The sequence below is a fragment of the Xyrauchen texanus genome, chromosome 33, assembly GCF_025860055.1.
Source record: "Xyrauchen texanus isolate HMW12.3.18 chromosome 33, RBS_HiC_50CHRs, whole genome shotgun sequence".
Taxonomy (NCBI): Eukaryota; Metazoa; Chordata; class Actinopteri; order Cypriniformes; family Catostomidae; genus Xyrauchen; species Xyrauchen texanus.
Window position 1 is genome coordinate 9,438,612 of NC_068308.1, and position 16,039 is coordinate 9,454,650.

The 16,039-nt window shown below is 38.7% G+C and overlaps 1 protein-coding gene across 2 annotated transcripts in view; it reads right to left on the minus strand.

The window, feature by feature from the left end:
* Nucleotides 1–3,691: 3,691 nt before the first annotated feature.
* Nucleotides 3,692–16,039, minus strand: part of LOC127627193 (cGMP-dependent protein kinase 1-like) — a 336,892-nt gene continuing 324,544 nt past the window's right edge. For both annotated transcript variants that reach the window (XM_052103472.1, XM_052103473.1), the window contains 4 exons: nt 15,859–15,981; nt 12,557–12,619; nt 12,407–12,473; nt 3,692–5,348 (listed from right to left, as the gene is read on the minus strand). In XM_052103472.1, the coding sequence (XP_051959432.1) occupies nt 5,250–5,348; nt 12,407–12,473; nt 12,557–12,619; nt 15,859–15,981 (352 nt within the window). In that variant the 3' untranslated portion in view covers nt 3,692–5,249. The remainder of the gene's footprint in view (nt 5,349–12,406; nt 12,474–12,556; nt 12,620–15,858; nt 15,982–16,039) is intronic.

Sequence of the window (16,039 nt, forward strand, 5' to 3'; positions counted from 1 at the left end):
TATCAGATCTTGCGGTGTTCTTTGAATGCTCCACTGAGAGAGGATGTATTCCCGTGAGCAGTCGAGTTCGTCTGTGGTTCCTCACGAGCGCAAGACGCATCATTTATACGGCCCGCGGTTGTTTGCGCTCCCGCCCCTCGCTGTGAGTAACAAAGGGCTGGATGAAATTTCAAAGTGTTGTCATAAGCTGTCTGTCTGTCGGCACTCTATGTGTTTGCATGCAGCGTGTCTACATGAGGTGGCATCAAACAGCCACCAAAGTAATATTGGTTATTTGATGGGAAGATCAGCCTTTAATGATGCAATGCAAAGTTTATTGAAAAGTTACTTGATTCTTGCCTGGGAGGAATATTAGAAAAAAAAAAAAAAAAAACGTGTCTAATCTTAAATCGTAGGCCTATGATGTTTATTATATAGCTATAGTCCTAATCTATGTTGAAATTATGTTTTATTTATACATTTACGTTTTCAATCTGTGCATTTGTATGGTGGTTTCTTGTATGGGGATTCTTTAAAATGCGTTTGATTAAACAAGTGGAAAATATCAAAGTGAATATGCAAATAAGAATGACAAATTGACCGAATTAATTACCATTTAGTCTGCGCTTTTAAACACACAGTGCGTGATTTACAATCTGAGATTAGAATGTGACGTTCTTCCGTTTATTGATCTATCTAGCCTATTTGATCTGAGCTCTACGTTTTAGAAATAAATGTAGGCTACAATATTATTTCAGCAAAACTTGGAACCTATTCTTTATCATCGGCATTCTGGTGGGCACTCCATTTAACAGTTCCAACGTGTCTGTCTGCCAAATACTCCGGGATAACTCTCAAATCAATCTCTTTGATGTTGTTGACGGGGTCAGTTCTAATAGACGACCACAGGACAAACGCTCAATACACTTCACTAAACGTGAATTGGCAGCGTTCATCCCTGATCCTTTGTCTATTGGCTTTGTTTTAATTGTACATCCAAAGCCTACAGTGGTGTAAAATGAAGCTTGTGTAAAGGCCCCTTTGATGAGCTCAGATCAAACAGAACTGGAACCCCGTGTCTTAATCAGACTTCAACAGCGATGGCATCTTCGCAAACAGTCCATTTGCTCGGCTTTTAGCGGCTTTTTGTAGACATTGTGCTCAGCAAATTCATTAAGTGGGATGCCAGGTAATCCCGTTTTAAAATTCCGAAGGGCCAGCGCTCATGAGAGGCCCTTAAAGGAATATTCCGGGTTCAATAGATGTTAAGCTCAATCGGCAGCATTTGAGGCATAGCCTAATGTTGATTAGCTACCACAAAAATAGCTTTTTCTTTAAAAAAAACTAACATCTGGGTTTCAGTGAGGGACTTACAATGGAAGTGAATGGGGCCAGTCCGTAAAAGTTAAAATACTCACTTTTTTCAAAAGTTTAGCCACAAGATGTAAAAAAAATATGTGTGTTAAAATGATTTAAATGTGATAAAATAACTCGCTAACCTTTTCTGTGTAAAGTTATAGACAATTTAACAACTTTGTTGCAATGATGATTTAATGTCAACAAACCCAAAAGCCTAAAATGACTGTAAATATTACAGATTGAACAAATTTACTGATAAAGTCCTTTTCTAAAATTAGAAGCTTCACATTTCTGCTTTAAACCCTCCAAAAATTTGCTCCATTCACTTCCATTTTAAGCACCTCACTGTAACCTTGACTTTGCTTTTTTTAAATTATTTATTTATTTATTTTTTATAACGAAAAGGACACACTATTCGAAAACTTTTTTGGTAATAAACAATATGCCACAAATGCTGTCGATCCAGCTTAAATTTTAAAATTGTCCTTTAATAAAAAAAAAAAAAAAAAAAAAGCTTATACTTTAAGGCCTTTAAAACGGAAGCACACCAACATGATAAAAGACCATAAAACGTTAGCTTAATTGTTAATTTGGTTTAAAAGAAACCGTTCTTCCACCTAGTAATACTCTGTAACTTATTAGCCTTTAATTGACGTGTCACTTTTTAAGGTTGCCAAGCAACGTTGAGACTTAATGCAAATAGTTTTGCGACTACAGGTGCGTTTACTGGCATTTTACAACGACTTCGAACACAAGCTCATCCAAGCAGAATTTAGAGTCGCGTTGTAAAATGCGCGGTTGCCATGTCAACTGAAAAATAGCAATTAAATCGATGTATTATTTCTTGATGGATTTACCCCCTTCCTCTTGTGGTAGTGTTGATACATTCTGCACATTGAATGCAAAGTTTCGTCGTTTACTTTTGCAGGTTGCTGTCCGCCTTTGGTGTGACAGTATGTAAGTGGGGGGTGATGCATCTCCTCTGATGACTCTCCAAAACAAACTTGTTTCTTTGTTGATACTTTGTTGGACGTCCTGTTTGAAGCTGCATGTAGCTGTAACTGGCCCAAAACGTGTATAAATAAGTTTAGAGGAGAATATTAATAATTATATATACTACAATTTATTTTACAGCTATAGTGACATTTGCACTACCAAACAAAAGTTTGGACACACCCACCTTTTATTTATTTATTTATTTTTATATTATGCATCTCAGAATAATATTAAAGTCATCAAAGCTATACAGTATAATATGCTATACATTAATATATGGGAATTATCTAGTGACCAAAAATGATAAACAAATCAAAACTCTCTCTCTCTCTCTCTCTCTCTCTCTCTCTCTATATATATATATATGGATATATTATACTGGGCACTTTCTGGCTGTGTTTCCATCACCATCTGGTCCAACTCCTCAATTGAAAATAAAATAAATAGGCTATAGTGTCTATAATAAATTCATACACTAGCACAATTTATATTTCAAACATGTAAGCATAAGTCTTTGATCTTTGGAACCATTTGTTCACACAAAGTCAAGTGTGCACAAACCTTTGACTGTAATTGTATTTATAAAAGACCATAATTATCCAATACAAAACCTATTTATGTTTTCAAGAATTTTACAAGATTGCTTGCATCTAATATTCACTTGATGTTTTGAACTTTCACTTTTAGTGTATTTTCTGCTGGGCATAAATATGTCAAAACTAAACAAACACTTTATGTATTGGTTAAAAATGGGCTATTAGTAGATATGCCATTGACTGATGGCTTTAGCTGTGAACTAGAGGTCAAAGATGTCTTCTTTACCCCCTGGGTTTACATCTTTTGATGTCTAAGGGCCACAGTGCTTAGCTATGAAAAAAAAGCTACCATGTGTTACCATAAGCTCATGTGTTATCTGTTAGGAAGAGGGGAGGGCAGCTGTTTACAGAGCATTATCACCAGCTGATATGAGTCAGACCCTACACAGTACTAACACCTCAAGCTATCTTGTTTGTAGGACATTCTACACTACACAGTTTAGAATGGAGACAATACAAAATAAAAACCAGGAAAAAGGTTTTGTGATCATTTTAGAATTAACAAAATCATCAAAATTGTAATTTGAAAGATGCTTTTATTGTATGAAAAAAAGGCATATAAATCTCTAAACCTTAAAAAAGCCACAATTGACCAACAAGAACAATTTGAGGTGTCTGAACTAGATGTGCAGCATTAAAACAGGTGCGTGGTAAATTCTGGACGTTAAGGCACTTTCCATAATGCCAAAAGATTGTATGGTAAAATTTCTTACTAATATAACTAGCATTTAAAATGTTTTTAAAACAAGAAAAAAGAGAAAAGAAAGAAGAAAGAAAAATACTAAGCAATAGGACTGTTTTATTACTCTGACAGGAAATCTCTACAGATATCACAAAAATATTACCACTGCATATATACATACATATTTACCCCTGGTCCTACAATAAATACGTTTACATAATTGTTTTTCCAGCACAGCACTTTGTGTTCAAGCTACTAAAGACCACAGGCCATCTTGTCATTGTTTCAGTAAGTAGGGTAGAGTCATGGATGTCCTGTGAAAATGACGGAGGAAGAACATATTTAAAAGGTATGTCTGCTATGAATAATAGAGCTGATTATGTAACTCCATAGACATCATTTTGAGCTTACCCATATTTTATCTGGGGAGTTGTACGCTACCCTTCCACTAGGGAAGTATAATGGGTCATATTTGAGTAAAACGCCTGCCCTCTAGTGGTGCACATACTGTGTTGCGTCTGGGCTGATTTATTGAAAAGTTTAAATAGATGACCTTTATCTTTAAATCATTTTCGTGGTTCAATAAATGTGGCATGATGTTGATTACAACAAAAAAATTATTTCAGCTTGTCCCTTGCTTTCTTTAGTGAATGGGGCCAATCAATAAATGTTAAAATACTATTTAAAAAGTATAGCCACTAGACATAAACAATATGCGTTGGTGTGATTTTAGAGTGATACAATCGCTTACTAACCTTTTCTGTGTAAAGTTACATCCAATTTTACAATTTTGATGCCATGACCGTGTAATGCCATAAACCTTAAAACTTTAAAACGACAGCTCAAATAATTCACACGCTTTTATAGAATTATAAACTTCACATTTCTGCCTTTTAACCCTACAAAAATTGGCCCCATTCACTTCCATTGTAAATACCTCACTGTAACATAAATTTTGCTTTATTTTTAAAGAATGGAAGGGATGAGTCAAAATTATTTTCTTATGGTAATCAAAATTATTTCAACTTGTATGAAACCTGGAATAAAAATAAAAAAAATTTAACATTCATAAAACCTCAAGGTTCCACAAGCCTTCCGGAGAAGAATCTGAATAAACATTTGGAGTATGCATTTATAAGTGGAAAGTATGCATTCATAAGTGGAAATTAACATTTTCATTATACCAATAAAATATTCCATCTATATCAACCAGAGTATCTTTTTTTTGACATTAGTGTGTTTCTGTTCCAAATCCATATATACAAAATTATGGCATATTATCATAATAAAGGTCATCGCAATTTAAAAACCTTTCAACATTATCAATGCCAATGTATTTGAAAATGGAGTTTGTGCAGAACTAATTTATGAAATATCAGTGCAAGTCCATTTCCGAGGCAGGGTTTGGAATATGGACTCCAGTCGTTATGATATGGACAGTTACGGGAGTCATGGGGTGCTGCTGGGAGCGGCGATGCCCCCAGTGGCACCGCAGGACAGGAGAAGGATGGGTGAAGGCATCTCGGTGTCACACTGCTGGACTAAACATCTTTTCACTTTTGGGCTCCTTAAGCACAGCCTCAGGCTGATGTATGGCACGAGACACTCCAGGGCAGGACAAGTAATAAGGTTCAGTTTTAGAAATCAGTGTCCCAGCCGGAGTTGTCATCTGGGGGAGGGTCTTCATTGTCTTCAGGAAAGTTATCAAAGTTACTGGTGTCAGTGGGGGAGGCCACCTAGAAGAAATGGGATATAAAGACGAACCATCATTACACTAACCACTAATCAGAAGGTAATAGACATCAATGTGCTGTAAATAAGCTAAATCATACTAATGTGTGCCATAGGTCCTGTAACACCTATTAAATACAATCACTGCAACATGGATCGCCTTCAGATGTGCATGTTTAACATTTATTCATTTAGCAGACATTTTTAACCCTTTCGCACGCAAATTCTAAATGATTTAACTGAACACCCCAGCATGAATTCTCGTGAACGTATCAAATTTTAAACTCCAGTGTGACGCACCAAGCTTGTCACGTGATACTCTGGGCAGTCACATGACGGTTCACCGCTGTCTTGTCTCGCTTGGAGCTAGTGGACAGAGTATAGGTAAGCGTTTAGCTTTGTTTCTTCACTTTAAACATGTATAAACTATAATAAATGTAGACCATGATAAATGCATGCATAATATGTTTATGATATGTATTTATCGTAGTTTGATGTAGTTTACATAATAGCTCGTGCTGTTCACAGCTTGTGTAATGTTGTGGGCATATTGCACATATCTAATGTTCCCTTTACAAAAAGCTTCACTACGATGCTGCGCTGCTAAGCGCTACAGGGAACAACCCTAGTTGTGACCGAGCTAAATAATGTGTGCAACACGTCAATGAACATTGACCGGAATTTATAGCCTCGGCTGATGTAATCATTAGATGCACCTGCGGCCAGGCTATAAATTGATACGTTACCAGGTGTCGTCAGAAACTCTTTTTTCATAGCGTTTCTGTGTGTTTCACAAACCCTGTCAAAACTTTCTTTCCTCTGTTAGGAGTTAGAATCAGTTAGACAGTGTGCAGTGAACGTTGTTCTGTTTTCTCTTCTGTTTAGAAAATATTATATATATATATATATATATATATATATATATATATTCCCCAAAAAAAAAGAGAGAATGACTGAAAGTCATAGAACGGTGCGTGTTCCCCTCTTCTCGCTCTATAGCTGAAGACGACACACATCAGTTTTTGGCTCTGTTTGTTTGGGGGTGCGAGCACGCTGCTCTCGCGTTGCAGCAGAGTGGGTGCGAGCACTGTGATTTGCTATAACAGGCAGAGTGCTTCGTGCTCGCCTCGCTTGCTTCCGGGAGTCAGCACTCACAAAAAAAAAAAAAAAGATAGTTCGTGGGGCTCTTGCATGGATTTGGCTGTGGAGCAAGAGACGGGTTGATCCCTTTCTCTCGCTCTCTCCCCAAATCCAGCTCGTCCTTCACATGATCTCGAAGCGCGTTCCGACGCTTCTTAGGATCATGAGGTGGATCGCGATTCTCTTCCCACCTCCGAGCTTTCCGTCTGCGATAAAAAAATAAATCTACGGAGGAATTGCTCGATGTTGTTACTCAAGCGGTTGCCAGATTGGACTGGCCACGCGAAAAAGAGACACCAAACCCTCCAAATTAGGGGATAGATTTTATCTTCCAGTCTAAAAAGGGAACGCCTCATGAGTCCCTTCCCTTCTTTGATAACCTCCATGAAGTGCTTTTTCGCTCATGGAGGAACCCCTAAAAATTAAAAACAAAAAAAAATTAAAAATATATATTTTCTTCCCGTGTTCACATACCCTCGACGTTATTATATTTGACCATTGTGGGTGCTGAGGCACGGGGGTATTCAGTGATGCCGCCGGTTGAAGAGACGCTTGCGGGCTATCTCTCGCCCGGCTCGGCATCGTCACTTAAGAAGCCCTCTCTCCCCTCAAAGCCTTGTAGGACAACCTCCACTTTAGTGGGAAGGGCTTATCAAGCAGCAGGTCAGGCTGGTGCTGCTCTGCACACTATGCCGTTTTACAGGTGTACCAGGCTGACCTCCTGGACGACCTGAGTGTGGGTTCTGCACTTGACGAGCAAGCCTCAGACCTGCCTTGGTCCTGTCTGAAGGGAGGCTCAAAAGCAAAGCGTGGCGAGTCGTGCTGCTCCTCCCAGGGATTGGGGACAGTCTCGCCTCCCTCGCCAGCCCCCGAAGCAAGACCTCAGGACTATAATTTCTAGTAAGAGAAAACCCTGATGGTCTTGCGCCTAGATTAGGGGGTAGCTCCCCTCGGGACAGGGCGCATGCCTCACTTCAATCCTCCCGGTACCCCCTCGAAGCCCTCCATTCCCGCCACCTCTTGGTGTTTCGGTTGCAGAGGCTTCCGTCAAAATTGGGTGTTTTCGCCATTCCTGCATTTTATTCATGACTCGAAACACTCGACAACCCCTCAACAGGAAGTGCTCAAATATAATACCCATCTCAGAGATCCTGGCAGCGTGGAAACTTCTGCCAGATATATTCTTTTCTGTGGGAATTATAAGGGCATCAGGATTTAATTCACTCGCCGCTTTTCCGTGTTTCAACGACGTGTTCTCACTACCGTAAACCGTATTTCTTTTTTATGTAAGAAAAAAATAAATAAATCAATCTCCTGGTTAAAGGGGCCATGGTATGTGTTTCCCTTCCAGAGAGAGAGTTAGGTTATTACACTAAATACTTCCCGTTTCCCATGGAGGGTGAGGGGTGGCGTCTGGCTTAGATCTTAAAGCTTGAACTGCCCGTGGGTGTTCAAGTCCAAGACGATGCCTGTCAAGACGGTCGTGTCTACAACTCGTTTGGCTGGTCACCATCGATCTTCTATACTTCATTTAGAAGTTCTGCCACAACATGGAAAGTTCCTGAGGTTCATTTCCGGGGGCGAAGTCTTCCAGGGTCAGGTTCTTTCACTCAGCCTAGCCCTTTTTACCTGCACATTCACAATGCATGATGTAGCGCTGGCTCCTTGTGACTCCGGGCATCTGCATTATGAATTATGTAGACGACTGGCTGATCCTAGCGCAGTTCCAGGAACTGGCAGTTCAGCACAGGGACATCGTCTTATCTCACCTGTTTCTCTGGGGTTGAGGCTCAACCCTCTCTCCCACGCAGAACACTGTCTATCGGGGCATCGTATGGAGTTCAATCACAATGCGGGCACAACTGTCTCCCACTAGGAGTCCATTCAGATCACCCTGAGCAAAGTCAGGCTAGGTCAAGGTTGCACTGTTATCAGTATTAACGATTTCCAGGTCTCAGGGCGACCGCGTCCACGGTGATCCCTCTGGACCTTCTGCTCATGAGACCGTTTTTGTTGTGGCCAAAAGCCAGGGGATTTCTTCCAAGGGCCAACCCCTAGGCTAAATAGGGTTACGCGCCTCAGGCTTCGTTCCCTTTCTATGTGGTTCAGACCCCGGTTTTCTGCATTGGGTCCCACTCTAGGTGCGTCTTGTTGTCGCAGACTGCTATTGACAGACGCCTCCCTGACGGGCGGGGTAGCGGCCTTAAGTGGTCGTCCAGCTTAAGGGGATAGGAGGGTCGTCAGCTCGGTTGTCACAGTCACTGTCTCGGGTTGATGGCTGTATTTCTGGCCCTGAAATACCTCCTCCTGAGGCTGCCATGTCTTGGTGCGGGTGGACAATACAGCGGTAGCCTCTTACATAAATCATCAAGGAGACCCACGTTCTTGTCAGCTGTATTTCTGACACGTCGGATTCTCCACAGGGCCCAGGGTAAGCTCCTGTCACTCAGGTCAGTTATATCCCTGGATGCTCAATATGGGAGCAGATTTACAGTCCAGACAGAAAATACCAACGGGGGAGTTAAGAACTCCACTCTAAGGTAGTAGTTGCCCAGAGTTCGCCAGCAAGGGTTTTTGCCTCTTACTGATAGCACCGCGCTGGCCAAACAGGGCTTGGTTCTCTGAGCTAATCTCTTCCCTCGACGGCTCGCCTTGGGCGATTCCGAACAGGAAGGATCTTCTATCTCAGGCACAGGGCAATATTTCATCCCTGCCCCGAATTGTGGAATCTTTCATGTTTGGCCCCTAAGGGTACCAACTGAGGGACACAGGGCTCTCTCCTGAGGTTATCGAGACCTTTTTAAATGCCGGGCTTTTTCCACTTGGAACAAGTTTGGGTGAGATCTTAGGGCAGAAGAGGACCTCTTCGCCTCTATGAATAGCGCAATGTCTCCTCTACTTCTCCCTGAAATCACCCAGCCCCCTTGGGTCTGGATGTTAAGACATGACCCAGAATGCGTCTGTGTGCATTTCTTTCCCCTGTTTCTATGCTCCCGGGAGTCTTGGCAATGTTCACCAGCAAGGGTCTTGCCTCCTATTAATGGCGCTGTGCTGGCCGAACAGGATATGTTTCTCGGAGCTAATTCCTCTCCTCGACGGCTCGCCTTGGGCGATTCCGAACAGGGAGGACCTTCTGATCCTTGGCCCGAATTGTGAAACATTTCATGTCTGGCCCCTAATGGTACCAAATGAGGTTCGCAGGGTTTTCTCTTGAGGTTATCGAGACCATTTCAAGTGCTAGGGCTCCCTCCACTTGAAACTGATCTTGGTAGATTTTACAGGGCAGAAGAGGACCTCTTCGCCTCTGTTGATAGCGCAATGTCTCCTCTACTTCTCCCTTCTCCCCGAGTCGCCCACTAAAGTTCTTATTACAGAACCAGCTAACTGCCAGTTTGCTTCAGTTCTGGATTTTCTGTAGAAAGAACTGTCAGCAGGCACTTGCCTCGCCACTGCCAGGTTCTATGTGGCCACTGCGGTTTGCCACGGCTTGGTGGGCGGGTTGCCTTCAAAGAGGCATCCTCATTATTGCCTGGGCCTACGAGGCGCGCGGTCAAGCTTCGCCAGTAGGTTTAAGGGCGCACTCTACCAGAGGGCTCTCCTCCTCTAAAACCTTGGCTAGAGGTCTCCCTCTGCAGCAAGTTTCATTATTAGATTCATCATTAGATTTTTATAGTTTGGATGTTTGATGGTACTCCCCAGGGACCACTCTGGAATGATGAAACCAGTGTGATGGGACGTGCGAAAGGGTTCATCACTGAATTATCTGTCACTGCATATGTCACACTAAATATATTCTGTGAAGTCTGTATATGTATGGACCACTTTTTCCAAAAAGTTTTAAACCCTTGTTTTATCGGATTGGTTGATTGACAGATGAGTAGGCGGCCCTTTTCTGTTGTCTGGGAAACATTAAGATGTTTCCACTACAAATGCAATGTGCATTTTCTACTTTCACTGAATTTGAATTGAGCTGATTCTCATGAAACCTTTAAAAACATTCCTGGTCCTATTTTACTCCAAAAGAAAGAAACAAATTATATTTTGTAAATACAAAATAAAGCCTATTTTTAGGAGCATTATTTTGTTTTTTTATATTGTTACAGTACACCTGTAAATATTGTACTATATTAATTGTAAAGTATTTATACATCATAGGAGTACACTCTTTGTCTTTAATGTTTACTGATTTGAATGTAAAAATTATAAAAATTGTACTGCAGCATCTTTTTTTACTGTAATACAAAAAATATATATACTGTTATGGTAAAGAGAATAATCATTCTCTTTACCATAATAGTAAAAGTAAATAGGAATAGTAAAAGTAAAATGTGACGGTAAAGAAAATTGGGGGTAAAATGAGATTAAGTAAAAACATTCAATGGCCCTAAACGTAAACTTCATTTTGTTTGTGCAAATTGTTTAAATTATTTACTTATTGATTAATTTCGTTTTTGATTTGGGGTTAAATTTGTCCAGGACAGTTCGTTGACTTGTTTCGTGTAGGGCTGTTTGATTCCAGTAATTTGGGAATCGACTCCTATTCTATATTGTATATATTTTGATTCCTGGTTTTCCATCGATTCGTAGAGCCAATTCCAGACAAATTTTTTTGATTCCGAAAAACAAAACAAAAAAACAAAACATGGGAGGTAAAGTTACATCTCATAATAAACAGCTCACTACAAAGTGTTCTTTGCAATATTTATAACAACATTTACTATTAATAGGTCAATTCTAAAATTAAATCAGGGACTATATACACATACCATATGATGCTTCAATCCCATTAGGGGTTATTAATTATGTTGCCCCTTTGAGCAATAATTAAAGTGCAATACACAGCCTAGTCTATATATATTGATTTGTATTTGTGTGTGTGTGTATATATATATATATATATATATATATATATATATATATATATATATATACACACACACACATATATACTGTCCTATTGTATATTTTCATATATACTTTATTTTCTAGTCACTTTTATTTTTATTCTATTTTTTTATTATTATCTCTGTCTTGTTGCTGTATAGTTTGTGCACTGGAAGCTCCTGTCACCAAGACAAATTCATTGTATGTGTAAGCATACTTGGCAATAAAATTTAGAAGAACTACCACAAATAATCTTAAAAGTACAATTTTTCCTACATTGAAATTGTCTGTTTCCACAAAAAGAGGTTTAGTATGTGTAGTAATTGTCCACTCCCACTTGTACGCTGAATAAAATATCCAAACGATACAATTCAGTTTTATTTAATCAATCCAGGTTGTTGCTGGTTTATTTTATACAATATAAAACCTATATATGTATATGGTTTATTTAAAATTGTATTTGAATTTGATTTCTTGAAATAATTTGAATGTAAAATGTAGGCTAGTTAATATATCTCCTTGTTGTAGACTTGTGTTGAAACATCAGGAGAGTTATTATTGTATGCCAATTTACTGTCAACAATTTTGCATGTTAATTGTTTATATGTTTCATCCAAAGTAAAATACCAGTAGAGTCGCAGACTATACTGGGAAGCAGATGTGTTGAAGGGCTTGTGTGATTGCTTCATATAGATGAACAAACGGAGTGGATTTACAAATGCTGAGGACTACAAAAAAGACTCAAGATGCAGAAATAAATGAGGTCCGAAAATATCAACCGGTATTTCCGAAAGGAATCGACTCCAGCTTTGGAGCCGATTCCAACATTTCAAATCGATTCTCGTTTCCCAACGCCTCAACTCTTTTTGTGGATCAATTCCCAGCCCTAGTTTCATGAGAACCACCCAATGAGTGATCGGATCACAAAACGTTTTAGAACTCATTCACCTGTATTTAGCATTGTGATCAGATCACCCGAAACGGAGGTGAAAACCAGGTATAAACACACCATGTGGAGATGTCGATGTGGAGTACTTACATCAGGAATAATTGGAGGGACGAGAGTTCCTTTGCGTAGTCCCTCCCAGTTAAAGCCTTCAAACCATCTGTGATGGAGACAGAACAGTTTTCATTGAATTGTCTGAGTTAAGACCTCTTTCATAGAAGGCTTATCCTTAACAGTACTCACTTGTGCTTTTGGATATCTTTGACTCCATTTTTCAAGTTTCCTAGTCTTTCTGATGGACTGTCCCTAGGGAAACAATAGATTGCGGAAACAGATTTAATGTATGGAATTGTCATTTTATCTTCTTGACTTTGACTTTAGTTATTTTGCCATTTTCAAAACCAGACTCACTACACATCCAACTAGGGAAAATTAAATATTACTGTTTACTTTGACACCAAACAGAATAGTCATCTGCATTCAAACAAGTTTTGGAAAATAGGTAGTCCTGCCCTAAACTCATGCCATTAGTTGAGCCAATGACAACATTGACATGGACACCAGAAAGTGGGTTATTGCGAGAAAGCATTGTTCTTGTTTACATGTACTGTTTAAAAGGTGTACTCTTTACTCCCATACGCATGTGGCTCGGTTATGAAGATAAATCTGTTGCAAAACTCAAGAGCTTGGAGATTTGAATTTGGGAACTTGTAAAATGAAATTTACACTCGCAGCCCGATGTGAAAACTTGTCAAATAAAAATCTGAAGTTGAATGCTCAATCTGCATGCACAGACAATAATCCAAAACCTGTGTGTTGAATTCAAAGTTGCTGATAAATAGTCACAAATGCGTAAAATGAAGTTCATAAAAACACAAACTTGTATTACATATTTACTTTTGTACTTTAATTCACTTTCAGAACAACAACAAATCAGCAGTTACAGCCTCTCAAATCTGCCACTGCAACTTAAAATCTTCCGCCTTGACTTTTGCAACAACTTTTGTGAAAAGCCTGTAGGAAAACTCACTTGTGCACTTCAAAGATGTGAGAGAGCAGACTACCGGTGCTGGGCGGGGCCAATGAAGTCGTGACCAATCACAGGAGCTGGAACTACTGATGTCGGAATAATCAAAACAGATCATAGCTCTTCTTATATCTACTTCATATATAATTCTGTGTAAGTTATAATTAATCTATTGTCCCGCTGCACCTAAAATAGAGATGTAGAGAGAAATGTACATTTTCTGGTGTTTTTAGTATTTGCTCAATTCCCTTATTTAGATGTCAAAATGTGATTCAAATTAAAGTGCACATGGTAATCCAAAATAATCACGATAAAGAAAGTCATCATGGTAAGGCGATTTTCAATAATCTCAATAATCTTAATAAATTCGAAATTATATATCTTCTTCTTAAGACATCAAGGTGTGCTTTCTTAGTGCTTGATTTTAAGGATTGGTCAGCATGGACGGGTTGATAAAACAGTTTAAACAGACCTTTAATTAGAACAAAGAAATGTATTGCTGTCATGAAAAAGACATTTAAAATGACCTTAGTTTTATTCTGAATAGATAAATATACTTCAAACAAGAATGCACACTATGAACAATATTATCTTTATTTCACAAGTGGGTCATCTAAGCTCATTTGATTTTTTTACATGATAAATTCACTCTTAATTTTTTAATTGTCAAGTTATTCAACTTATCCTGCCACTGCACTTATTCAGCCAGCCATTATCAATGCTGGACTTGTTTTGCTTACAAAAACGGCACTGATGCTCTTGCGTGACATCATTTAGTTCTAAGATGATCCATTGTGATTGGTCCGGCATCAGCCATTCCATCTAATGTGGTTGGTCACATCTTTATTGTCCCCTCCCCCGCCCAGCACCGGTAGTCTGCTCTCTCTCACATCTTGATTTACAAGTGCACAAGTGAGTTTTGCTACAGGCTTTTCACAAAAGGTGGGAAGATTTGAAGTAGCAGTGGCAGATTTGAGAGGTTGTAACTGCCGATTTGTGGTTGTACTGCGAAAAGTGAATTCAAGTACAAAATTAAATAAGTAATACAAGATTGTGTCTGTCATTGTATTTATATGAATATCATTTTACACATTTGTGACTAATTTCCCCATAACGCTCGTGCAAATAACAAACATGGTATCTGAGGAAGACTTCACCATTTTATTCTCTTTTGCTTAGCTTTATTTCCAGATATTCCAGAGTTGTTGCTATGTTTGTTTCCATAACTCCTTGTTGCGACCTGCAGCAGAATTGCACTGCAATAGTGGGGTATCACTTTGTGTAAAACTCCAAGATTGATATTTTACAGTGGTGTTTATAAATGGGTAGGCCTATAGCTTTCCCCACTGTACTGCCAGAAGTGTTTTGTTGACTTGCTGTTGGGCTCCATCCTATGACGTTTGTTATTCGGTCTTTTCCACGCACATGCGCACTCCTCAAAAACAGTTAGAATGCTGCTTGTGTGTTTACAAGGCCACATAAGCAGCATTCTCTGGGAGAAACCTAAGTGTGTTAAACCACTTTCTCTGAATCGCTTAAACGGCGTAAGAAAATCGTCATTCTCATAAACCACTTTCTTAAGTACATGTAAACATGGCCATTCTTGTTATAACAAGCCCAGACAGTCTGTTCAAACAATCAGACTGACATTTCGTTTTAGTGTACAGGTCATGCAAAAATTATACACTTAATTTATTAGATTTAAGGTATACATTTAATTAATATGTTAAATGTTAACACCTTGGATATAGTAAAACGTTTTAGGTGGGAGTGAACCAATTGAAAACAATCATTTCATGAAATAATATGAACTCATCCTTTTGATGAGAGTGTCTGCGACAGTCAACTGTCAATTAGGGCTGCAAATCAATAAACATGTTTAATGAAATTAATTACATGATGTTTTATATTATATGTATTATATGATGTAATATATTTTTTATGTGGATAAGTCAAATACATTTTCATATACTGTAAATATAATGGGGTTGCAGACAAGTAAAGCATTTTGACAATACAAAAAGTGGCTTTAAAGTCAAAATATTGTTTGTTTTATTTCAATATCATTGAACGGTATTGGTCTGTACTATTAATTATTGGTCTACATGCTCATGCGTCAGATAGACACTTCTAGAGTGTCTCACTTGGGTCACATTGTTGTGCTGTAACAAGTTAAATGTAAAATGAAACATTGAAAAACTTAAAAAAAAATAAAATAATAATAAATCCCTGCATTCTGTTATGATCAGTCCAGCTGTCTTTGAGTGCAAGAGCCCATAATTTGTGGAAAACTGTACCTCCTACTCTCATTGGTTTGACAAGGTGCATTGTTTGTACAAATGGAGTTGTCCTGACTGCCCCCTACTGCCAAAGATTCACAAAAAACATTAAGGTGGTACATCAAGCTTGATTTGCACCGATGGTAGGAACATTCCTTTACTTAATGTGTTAAATCAACAACCCTATTGTCAATTAATCAACATAAATTGCACCTGATAATGTTGTTAAATGTACTCACCTGCATAGTTTTTTAATTAGATTGCCTGCATTTTTGGTGATCTTCTTTGGAAATTCGATCATGTCAATTCCTCTTAAAATGATATTATATGTCTTCATTGGATCTGGTCCTGAGAATGGTGGGCTAAACAAGAAACGTACATTAGATTTGATAAAACTAGAAGGAGAAGAAAAACAAGTCT